The 12,821-nt window shown below is 37.0% G+C and overlaps 1 protein-coding gene across 2 annotated transcripts in view; it reads left to right on the top strand.

Moving 5' to 3' along the window:
• The window catches only part of LOC127632731 (copine-5), a 179,940-nt gene that overhangs the window by 73,039 nt on the left and 94,080 nt on the right, over positions 1 to 12,821 (top strand). For both annotated transcript variants that reach the window (XM_052111475.1, XM_052111476.1), the window contains one exon: positions 10,361 to 10,424. In XM_052111475.1, coding sequence (XP_051967435.1) covers positions 10,361 to 10,424 — 64 coding nt within the window. The remainder of the gene's footprint in view (positions 1 to 10,360; positions 10,425 to 12,821) is intronic.

Genomic DNA, 12,821 nt, shown 5'->3' on the forward strand with positions numbered 1-12,821 from the left:
GTCTTAAAATGCTGGGTTTTGAAACAGACACAAAGTCTTACAAATTTTTCAAACAACCCAAACCTCCTACTAATAATATCTTAATGTTAGATTTTATTTTGTGGACAGATAAATATTAAACCTTCAGCTGTGAGACTCTTTTTTCAGGAAAGGAAGTAACGGATAATTAAGGAAGATGAAACACTGAAGATGAAAGAGTTTTCCTGCAGCTTTGCCAATGAGTCAGCTTGTCATTGGAGGGTTGCTGCAAGAATAGCTTCATTAAAATATTTGAATAACACACTAAACCCACTTTATCTATTTCTATGTAGACAAATGTAAATGTGTGATTTTGTAATGTACATATAATCAGGAATTTAAATGCCTTTTTCCTACATCCCCTGATGCACAAAAAATGGGCCTTACCTCCGTTAAAAAGTAAAAACAGTTGTTGTTATTGTGCCGTAAATACATTCATTATTTCGCTGCAGTATTGGTACTTCTGTAATTGGTCATTCATACATCTAGATGTGTTGGGATTTCAAAGGGAGTATCACTAATAATAATGACATACTGTACATCACTACTTTGTCAGTGTGTTACTGCATGATAATTAAATGCCAAAAAGTCATAAATTACAAGACGCAAAGGAAAAAAAACATGGCGCACCGTTTTTCCAAGATGCAATTAAAATGTATTCTTAGCACAAACGCAAAATTTCAGTAAAACACAAAGTTATTTCATTATTTCAGTGGAGTATCAGTATTAACCAGTCCCTCCAGGAATTTGTTGTTGCAAGAATTTATACAAATTCAACCGATGTCCACATTATTTGCAGTAGCTTGCAATTTTGTATAATTCACAATTTTTCTGCATAAACTGTGAATCTAAGGTAATCCGATTGCTTTGTACATTTTGAGAGAATAACACGCACACACACACACACACACACACACACACACACACACACACACACACACACACACACACACACACACACACACACGTTGGTCTACCTATCATTATGAGGACTTTCCATATACATAATGACTTTTATACTGTACAAACTATAGATTCTAGCCTCTAAACCTAACACAACCCCTAAACCTAACCCTCACAGAAAACCTTCTGCATTTTTACATTTTCAATAAAACATTGTTTAGTATGATTTTTAAGCGATTTGAATTATGGGGACACTAGAAATGTCCTCATAAATCACATTTATAGCATAATAACCTTGTAATTACCAGTTTGTAACTTACAAAATTGTCCTCGTAAATCACAAAAACACGCACACACACACACACGCTTTCCCTTCAAATGTGATGTGTTCATCGACTCCCTGTTGACTACCTCCTTATGTTGCTTTTTGTGATCCGATCACAAAAAGGTTTGTACCCCATTTACACCTGTATTTAGCACTGACCACATATGATCAAATATCTTCTGTAAATGGTACCTAAAATGTCTGTTTTTGTCTAGCCAGTGATAAATGACTTCTGGTGGAAGCCACACCCACATCTATTCCCAACTAAAAACCTTAGACAAAAAAGTGGATACACCATGGGAAAATAAGTGGACTCCTCATTCTAAATTAATGACATTTCAGCTAAACCCACTACTAACATGTTCAACAAGCATATATGGGTTCGGTGTTTGGGGGTCCGCATACTTTTGGCCATGTAGTCTATCAGACGATTACAATAAGGCAACCAATCACTCTAGCCATTTCTATTCAGAGGTACTAAGAAGAATGCATTGGTTTTCTTTAATGTTCTTATGGAGTCCTTACTATGACTGTTGCTCCATGGCATGTAGAGGAAAGCAATCAGTGTTGTGACAATTCTTTTGTATTTTCTTGTCTCTGTGTATAAACAGGACATGGGCTGAATATACTGGTGAGTTGCTAAGTTGTCTCTTTTACCACATCGCTCTTATGACAGCAGGTTTAAAGTAGATTTTCTCGACAGGCTAACTCAGCCGCAACTCATTAAGCCAAGTGTTTGAATGATGGAAACACAGCTCAGAGACCTGCTGTGTCCATTATCGATGACTGCACAAAAAGCTGCGTCCAAACCCTGGTAATTGGAAAAAGTAAACTTATTTCTTTCTAGCTTCATTAGGATATTTGCCATAAGTGACACCTTACAACATTGATGGTCACTCATTCATCAACAAAGAAGAAAGTTGCTCTTTCGGTAGGTGTTTAAAATAGTGACGGTATCAAATATTGAACCCATTTACTCAGTAAATAAATGGGACAATTAAATTCACTCTGTAGGTGTAGAAACAATGTTTGATGCTGGTTTAAACCCTGCAATCTGTTGTGAATGCTGCGGTTTATCTTGCTAATTCGTTCTGAAATGAGGGACAGTCGTCACTGTGTGCAACGCAAATGGATAATAGCCATCTAAAGAAATGACTGGTGACCTTTTGGCCACTGCCAAGATATTTCATTATACATACTGGCTAATCAAATCATGTCAGCATGAGTGTGCAACACTGCAAATTATTCTGCAAATACCCGTGAAATTACAGGAGGTGCAAACAAACAGGTTTCCTACTGGGCATTAGGAACATATCGCCTTCCTCATTGAATGTTTCCACAATCTCAATACCTTTGTTGCACCCTTTTCCATGCAGCAATTGTCCCTCGATCAATGCAGAGGTCACGTTCTCTGCATGGCAACGACAAGTCATGCTGACGTAATGGCTTTGGGCTGCAATTATAGCTGGAATCTTGTGTTGATAATCTGCATGACGCTATTTGTGTGAGAAGTACTACTCATTGAACCACTTTCCTGTTCACTATTATAATAATATCCCATTGACTGAGAGTACCTATTCAAGTATGCTTGTTTTGCACAGGTGTGCTAGCCGAGAGCAAAATTCAACAATGCATCACAGCATCCTATTCAGATAGTGCTGTGAGTATATTATGGCACTCTTTTATCATTTTTTGGTGACATTATCCAATTCGAAGGGCTGTAACACCTGTTGTTTGGAGAATCATCCACTGTATCTTTAAATACATAAATGTATAACAGCCGCTTCTAGACCTTTTCTGTTCTTTTTGCAGTTTCAACAAATGATGAATGAGCCACTCCTGTGAGTTTGAAAAATCTGCTTCCATTTTTTACGAGCCTTTCATTTGGATGTAGACCTGCTGTGTAGATGTACCACCACCAGGGTGCCAAGGCCCCATTTCTCAGCCTGAAAATGGCAGAATCCCTCCATAGAGATCAGATTATGGCTGTTAACTGCATCACATAACTTCCATCAGAAGCAGCCTTTGGCATTATTCGCTCTGTAGCGAGCTAGCCAACAGAGCAGGCATGGCACTACATTCGAAACCCATTACTGTGAGTTATTGTAGGTTTTTTATGCCTTGAGAGGCTTATGTTGATGCTGTGATGTGCTAACTGGTGAACAGAAGGCAGCTGCCTCTACAAAGATGCTTGAGACTTCTTCCTTAAAAGTGAAAAAGGGACAATACAAGAAAAAACAGCCAGATGTTGTTTGTAAGCGTGTTCATGAACGTAGGCAGTACAGCAGTGCTGAAATCATTCTATACTTTTACTTGCAAGTATTTATTATCAATCAAGACAAGATCACGACCTGACAACCCCATTCTTACTCATAAGGCACTTGTTCAAGAGCACAGTGTGTCATTATACAGACGTCAAAAGCAGCTGTTTCCTGACATGGCAGGTAAGCCCAGGGCAGTCTCATAAGGGAGGCATTACAGTCAATCTTTGGATATTATTGTGTGTATAATCGCAATATGTTTTTTAAACTTATAAATATATTAGTTTAGGTAAATTATGCAATCATATTGATATTTTAGATATCCTAACCCAACCCAATTTCTAAACCTTACCAATTAGCAAAAATATAAAAGATAAAAAAGATTTGAATATAAAATAATTTCATTTACATTATTATATAGATATTGTTGCGCACTTTACATCTCCCGATGCATAATCCTAACCAATTCTCAACAATATAAAAGATGTAGCAAGCAGATGCAAGTACAGTCACAATACTTTGTTCCAAAAAAGGAATAAAAACACACTATAGAAGTATCCCAAACCATATGATAGCTGAAAATCTTCCCCCTCAGTGAAGGAAGTCCCATCTCATTCATAAGATACATCCAAACTTGAGCCCGTTGCAATCGGTCTTGAGACATGCAATAACTGCTGCCGTTTGACATCGCTGACATCAAAGCTGTGCCGAAACAATTCTTCAGGCAGCAGTTTTTGAATGTTAAAACAAGAGCGAGATTTGTTATGGCGGACACCGTGCAACCGCGAACATTGAATAAAGACTCAAATTTAGATCTGCTATTCACACAAAGCTATCGGAATACAACTAAAACAGGTCACTACAGCAGAGCGGAATGTGTAAAGAAAACAACGGAATAAACTTCAACCATTGCAAACTGATACTGTAAATGTTGCTGATTAAACTTTAATCACAAGTGTTGCTGTGTTCAAATGAAATGAAAATCTTACCATAACATTTCATGAATGCTGCTTTTGGTGTCTACATATTGATGAGTAGGGCTCTTGCACAAGAGTCAGTATTTGATGCTTTGGAAGTGAGAATGGGTCAAACATGTCTAAGGCCACCTACACACTAGAGGTTACACAGTGTCAAAGAACACCGCTAATTCATTTAAATATTTGTGTGTTGCAAAGGCAATCGCAATTGTTTTTGATATTCTACAGCGCACCATTTGCATTTCCAGTAAACCTTATTAAAAGCTCTAATAACTACGGGAAACTCAAATTATCTCTCTTTGCACACTCTGAAGAAAGTTTCTACACAATGCTTTCACCCCCACACATCTCGACAGTTCCCAAGGCAAATATGAGATGAATATGCAAGATGCTGCCTCCATTATTACATTTCTCCCTTTGTTAGTTTTGTCTCTGTTGGGTTTGTAATTACGAGCTCTGGTTCCTGAAGAGAACAAAGGCAGTAAAACGGGAAGCCATGAGCCAGTCAGTGAGTGTGTGCTCTGGGGTTTTGAGGAAGTACAGAAGTCCATATACATTTTATTAGAAATCACTCCAAGTCCCAGAGAGGAGCAAAGAGAATATATAAGTCAAGCTCAGGCTTTATTATGGAAGTTGTGCACAGAACATTCAAGTTCTTCTGGGATTCCAAACAGCATGATAACTCTGCAACTAATGACATATTTTATGAATGCACATGTACTCAACTGGCATGCTACTAATAATGACACACCCTAGGGTAATGAGATTTATACTCATGAAAAGACTTAAATCTAAATCTCCTTTGAGATCAAAGTAAAAGTAAAAGAAAGCTAATGAAGATCAAGGTGTTGGTGTAAATGCACACAAACAAACCGACTTTCTAGAACAGTGGTTGTCAAGCCTGATCCTGGAGTACTCCAGCACTGGATGTGTTGATTCTCCCCCTTATATAACACACCTGAAAGGTGCAGTGTCTGGGTATTTGAGGACCAGAATTAAGAACCACTGTTCTAAAGCTTCTGATTTTGAAAGATGACTTGTTAGGAAACTAAACAGATGGTTGAACACTGGGTTCACATACCCCCTGAGCTTACAGCTTCAAGTCATGAATCACATGATCATTTTTCAGTTTTCGTGAAGTGTATCAATGTCGCCTCAAGTAAACACCACAGTTAAATGGCACAAACCTACGATAGAGGCAATATACTGTATCATCTTAAGCATAGTGTGTGAAGGTAGCCACATCATTTTGCGAAGTTCTCTAAAAAAATAAAAGGCAACTTTCAATCATCAAAGCAATGAAAGTTTGAGATGTGTCTTCAATATATATTTGGAGAACTTTAATTAGGCAAACGCAATATAACTGACTGATATATATATATATATATATCATCTGTAAATTCCCCTGTTTAAACTCTGCGTGGCATTATGATGGAATCATTTCCCTGCATTCAGATCTGCACTGCTGCAAGATTTACTTCTCAGCACATAGATTTGCCTTCTTGGAACATGTCTTTAGCATTTCAAATACATGTTAACTTTTTCTAGTTGGATATTGTGTTCATAACTATTGGTCTATTTGATTGATCTAATTGTAAAATGTTTGTGTTTATGTGAGAGCTAAATACAGCGTTCTTTCGTGAGCACATAAGCCACTGTGAGAGAGCTTCTCTCAATGCTCTCTTTTACTGAAAATTGACCTACATTTTGGGTTGTGTCTTACCAAATAATATGGGGTCACATGGACCACTTTTAAAAGACTTTTGGCTCCTTTTTTAAGCTTTATAGTGAGGCACTATCCACTGTCATTGCTTTGAAAAGACAGCTTGCAATATTTATTAAAACCTCCTTTTGTGTTTTGCATAAAAATGAAAGTAGTGTGGTTTTGGAAAAACATGATGCATAATTCATCTAGACAGAATTTTATTTTTTGCGTAAACTTTTTCTTGAAAATACATTCTTTATCTCACTAACTGGCAACAAGAATCACTGTGCTGTTTGTTTCCAGACAAGCATTCCTCGCTATTTTGTTCAAGGCCCTTTTGTAAAAATTCTACAATTTAAATTATGACACTTGTTGTTCCAGGGGGTGAGTAATGAAGCAGTTAGCTAACACTTGAGTCTGAGCATGCACCTGTGGGACCTTCGCCCAAACAGAGGAGAAAATGCCATTCTCTTACCTTCATACAGCCTACAGTTAAAAGGATAGTAAACACAATATACTATAGTTTGCACAGTTGGCACAATGTTTTATATTGAAGATATTTTAGTCCTAATATTAACAAACAAGTCACAGGATTAGTGTCATATCTCAAAAAGTTGTTATACAAACAGGGCAGGATATAGAGGGGAATGCGGGGAAACAGAGTTCCCTTAGTGAATTTCATGGGGGAACTGTGTTCCCATTCAAACTGGCTACATTTATTAGGGAGATGAAGCTATGCGGGTTCCACATATAAATGCATGGATCTGCTGCGTCTGTGATTGTGCATTGTTGACTATCGTGTGGCCAGAACACTTGCACGCAACAGATCAACAAACAGATCCACACGCTCAAATCACAAATCTAAGCACCAGAAGACTGTACAAATATACAGTTTCCTTTGCTCATAAAACCATCCACAAATACATAAGTAATGCAGTATGTGTAATTAATGCACAAATATATGCCATTTGTATTGGTATTCTTCTTCAAGAACGTCTGTTCTGCAGTCTTGACGTACACTCACGTGCAATGCTGGGACGTGATTTAGCTTGGCTTGCAGCAAATGCCCATTCATTAAAATGAAGGGAAATATTCAGTAGATTTTTTTAAGAAAGAAAAAAAAAATGTGTTCAGAATGTTCAGGTTCAACCATTACTCACCACCAATCAAAGGTTTTAGAACACTAAGACTTTTTTGATTTTGAAAAAAATAAATACATAAATAAAACAAAACAGATGCTTCTCTTCACTTCAGATACATTCAATTGACCAATTCCTTGCAAAAACATTACAAATGCTGCAATTTATTATTACTGTTGTTTTATTTATGATAAAAGTATATTTTTACCCATGATGGCAATGCCCCATTTTCAGCTCTCATTCAGTCTACTGAAGAAAATATGTCACATAATCCTTAAGACATAATTTAATGTGTTAACTTAGTACTAAAGTAACATTTCTTTTTAGATCAAATAAAATGGTTGTGCTACCGGTGTGGAAATAACAATATAAGAGTACACTGGCATTTTTTTTTTAAGTTAATCTACACTTGCAAGCCAAATTTCAGTTATACAAATCACCAAAAAGAAACATATTTCTCCTCAAATTCATCAGTCTATTGTTCTTTTGAGAGATATTCCATGCACTTCTGTTTTGAAAGAATAAAACAATCTTGATCTAACTGATACAGAGAGATTAGTGGACAACCCAGATGCACTACATCAAGAAGGCATGTATACCAGAGACTCTCATTTGAGAAACAGACTCCTCACAGTAACTAGCAGCTTTATTTGTTAAACTCTTATATTGCTGCAAGTAGAGGATTCTTGAACAGAAAGTTTGAAGAGTACAGCATTTATTTTAAAAGAAATAGTCAATTGTAACATTATAAATGCCTTTACTGTAATTAAAGGCAACTGTAATTAAACAACTAGAGTCCCCCCATTGAATCTCGGCCATTTCCATCACTGTATACAAATTGGCAGTAATGTGAGCAGTGACTAGATTGTCTTTAACAGTCTTATAGCCTGTGGGTAGAAGCTTTTGTGTAGTTGGTTGGGGTTTGGTTTTCCAAAGACAACAACTTAATTTCAAGTAACTTACATTTTTCGACAATATGGCCAGCTATTCTATTTTTGCTCTACTTACGAAATAGCTCCAAATGAAGCCAAAGCACGATCGACCATTGTGTTGTCGCAGAGCAATGCACTGACTGGCAATCTGGCTGGAATGCTGCAAACACAAACACAAAATGGGAGTGAGACAAACAGTGAAGGATTCCAGTTCTGTTATTCTGCTGAACCATAAATGCTCTGTTTAATGAAAAATAACATTGCTTTTACTGTTATCTGTTTTTTGTTTTTAAAATGTGTATGCAATTATCTTGTTCTTTTAAGAGGTATACAGGTAACATTTACACACCTCAGATGTGTTCTGGGAGCTGTAGATCATAATGATGATATTAAATTCATGTTAATTTGGTGTCACTGAATTTGGCCTGAATATAGCTGAGGAAGGTCTTCTGGTTTCAGAACAATTCCGTCCATAACAAGTCAGTTTGCCCATATAACAACCTCATTCATTGGGCTTTTGAGGTCTGACTGTTGTTGTAAATGAATTTGGTTAAATAATTTAGGAACTGATTGTTTGTCTTTATTGTTTTTTGTATTCCACTGATGGCACAAGCCCCTGGCATTGAGGCTGTCCATCTTGTGAGAAGATAACTTTTTTTTATGGCAATTTTATCCCAGAGAGAAGGATGTTTGCCGACTGCAGTCATGTGGTGCCATTATGGTTTTCAGCTAGAAAAAAAGACATCTTTCGAAATGGTTTTCAGCTGTGAACACATGTCCAAAACACTTACACAGACTGCCTACATCTGCCTCTATTGCAAACAAAGAATCCTGAAGGAGAACTTACCATATGGAGGACGTCAATGCTAATGAAACAGTTTATGCATTTCAGGGAGTGTGTTCCATTTTAATGGGAGGTTGAGCAAAGTGCCTTGAACCTGAATGTGGGGTTGCACATATGATCGATCTGTAGTGCCCAATTCCACAACCTTCTTTTGCAGGGTTGCCAACTTTGAACAGCTGTTCGGAATGAGATTTATTCATTGGCTATAAATTTTGCTTGTGTGCATGTAAAATATCACATGACTGCCACTTTCTCAGAGCTACCCATATACTTAATGCTATTCATAATGACTAAAAATGTCAGTGGTGCACGTATTCATACGGTAGACTAACCGTTTTAAAAATAGTGCAGACAGAATGCAACAGCATGCCCTATGTTAACCGTCTTTATGAAAATCGGGCTCTGGTAAGACATCTACTATACTATAATGAAAAATTACCAATATAAATTACAGTAGCTATTGCTTGTGAACATTTTGTTAGAATATACAGATAATTTTGAATTGGATGTCAATGGAGCTCTGCTTTTTTGGAACCAAATGGTGTAGTTATGGTATCTACCAGATACCTAATGGGGCCATGTTAACAACCAAACCTTCCAAAAAAGTGTGCTGAAATCACGCTGCTAAATAAGACAGAAATGTGTCACAGTTGTGAAAAGGGTCAGTTGCTGGGTCAGATGTTTTTAAAACGTCTTTCCAAATACATCCTCTATGTCTTACAGTACATTAGATGATCAAACAGACAGTCCTGTCTCAAACTCATGCCACTGGTTGAGGCTGTATCTGGCTTGATGGGCCACTCAAAACAAACAGAGACATTTTTATAGCACAACAGAGAGACAGTGTTTGCCGTTTTCAAGAAAATTAACCACGAATGGCTTACTATACTTTTAGCTGCTCTGTATATTAAGCTGGGAAACAATAAAGTGTTTTTACATTGAAAAAGTTTCATACTTCAGCTTTAAGTTGGTATTATGAGGTGGAATTTGTAGCCCAAAGTGGTTAAACAAATGACTGAATTGAGGATAAGTTTGAATCAAATTAAATACCAACTTAAATTTAAGTCACTGGCTTTGGGAATTTCAGTGCCTGAAACTAGCATAAAATGGAATTCTGTCTAAAAAACACCATCAACATTTATTTCCATATTGTGTTTGCAGTTTTGGCTTGTTTCTTATTTAATTACAGCTGCTATAATAACTAGTTATGAGTTAAACATCTAATAGTTTAATGTAATCTTTATTATCCATTTCAGAGGCATACCAGGGAAGAACTGCGGTATTATCGTCTTAACAGCTGAGGAGCTTGGAAACTGCAGGGTGAGTCTGTCAGTCGATGTGTTTTTAGACATGTGTTGCATTAATTGTTTTCTCTCTTCGAAGATATGGAACAAAAAACATGTTTTAGCAGATGCCACCAATTTATTCTGTGACCTTCAATTAAAAAGGCTTTGTCTTATTAAAGCTCAGAATAAATTACTAGTGTATGAATTTCATCCATGCAAAACAATATAGATTTCCTCTTGTCTTTAATACTGAGGTCTTTAAAATAGTTGTTATCATACTTAAAGTTAATGAAGACATATGATTATAAGTGTATAAGCAAGGAAATGTATGTGAACCCTTCGGAATAACCTGCATTTATGTATAAATTAGTCTTAAAATCTGGTTTGATCTTCATCTAGGTTAAAATAATGAACAAACACAATCTGTTTTTCCTAATAACACAAATGATTGTATTGTTCTTGTACATCTTGAATATAACATTCAAAAATTCACACTGTTGGGAGACCAAGCATCCAATTAATGAAACGAGATTGGAGGTGTGGATTAGAGCTTCTTTGACTTCGATGAGCACTCTAACATTTTGAGTTTGCTATTCACAAGAAGCATCTCCTAAAGTGGATCATGCCTCACAAAAAAAAATATATCTCAGAAGACCTACATTCAAGAATTGTTGCTATGCATAAAGCTGGAAAGGGTTACAAAGTTATCCCGAAGAGCTTATATATTCATCTGTCCACAGTTAGACAAATTGTCTATAAATGGAGACGATTTAGTACTGTGGCTACTCTCCTTAGAAGTGGTGGTCCAGCCAAGATGACTCAAAGGGCACACAGCAGAATGCTCAATAAGGTAAAAAAAAAAAAAGAACCCTAGTGTGACAGCTAAAGAGTTGAAGGAATCATTGGAACTGGTTAACGTATCTGTTCATGAGCCTACAATATGGAAAACATTAAACAGGCATGATGTCCATGGCAGGACACCACAAAAGCAGCAGCTGCTTTCCAACAAAAACATTGCTGCTTGACTGAAGTTTGCCAAAGACCACCTTGACACTCCACAACGTTACTGGGAAAATGTTTTGTGGACTGATGAAACTAAGATTGACTTGTTTGGGAAGATTACACAACTGTACATATAGCATAAAATGGGCTCCGCATACCAACTGAAAACATCATCCCAACAGTGAAGTATGGTGCAGGGAGCATCGTGATTTGTGGCTGCTTTACTACTTCGGGGCCTGGGCCGCTTGCCATTATCAAGGGGAAAATGAATTCCCATGTTATTAAGATATCCAACAGGAAAATGTCAGGGTGGATGTGCACCAGCTGAAGCTCAGTAAAGTTGAGTGAAGCAGCATGACAATGACCCTAAACATATAAGTAAATTCACTACAGAATGGCTTTAAAAAAAAAAAAAATCCAACTTTTGTAGTGGCCCATTTAGAGCCCAGACCTTGACCCATTAGAGATGCTGTGGAATGATCTCAAGAGAGCCATTCACACCAGACATCCTAAAAATATGGCTGAGCTGAAGCAGTTCTGTAAGGAAGAATGGTCCAAAATTCCTTTCATGTTGACTTTAATAAGCCAATAATTCATGAATTTTACAAGAAAGAAAGCTCTTTTGTTATGGAGATAAATTCACATCATCTTATGATTTTAAAGACAGTAGTTTACTGTCAAAAAAATAAAAATAATTCTTACCTCCATTATAACGGAAGCATTAGAGTGTCTGTGTGTCTGACTGTATGGGATAATGGTTCATTGTGAAGTGTTTGTGATACTATAGAATTCCACATCATGTGCACTGCTCTCTTGTTAGGACTGTGACTGGACAATGTTCATGTGAAGTGCCTTCATTACAATTTCAAAAGGATTTTCTTTTTGCTCCCTGCTCTCCAGATCAATAGGAGTATTTATTTGTAGCTCATTTTCTCCACTGCCTGTACTTAACACACCAAAGCTTTAATGTGTGTGCGCCATGAATTGTACAGGTCAGACTCTTATGCCCCAGATCCCTTTTCTGTGCTCTAGAAGAATCACAGGCCCCTTCATTTCCCTTCCTCGTTAAAGGCACAAGTGTGAAAAAAAAGTAAGTGTTTAATTTTTACACATCTTTCGAGCACATAAAATTGATTAGAGACCACTGGAAAAACCAAGGAAGGTTTTATAGAATAATCCATCCTTGCCCCTTTAGATTTTCTGATGGTAAAAGTACTTTTCTAATCACAGTTTAATGTGCATAGACAAGCTAGACATTTATAGATGATTATAGTTGATTGTAGTGTTTGGAGTAAAGTTAGGAGCAAAGTATGTAACGAAACCTTTACCCGTTACTTCCAAAAAGCAAACTGATGACATTACTGTGGCAGGGCGGAGGGCGGGGCCGAGTCGTGATCATACACACCCGGTCCCTTATCAGGCTAATCAA

This window comes from Xyrauchen texanus, chromosome 39 (genome assembly GCF_025860055.1).
Source record: "Xyrauchen texanus isolate HMW12.3.18 chromosome 39, RBS_HiC_50CHRs, whole genome shotgun sequence".
Lineage (NCBI taxonomy): Eukaryota > Metazoa > Chordata > Actinopteri > Cypriniformes > Catostomidae > Xyrauchen > Xyrauchen texanus.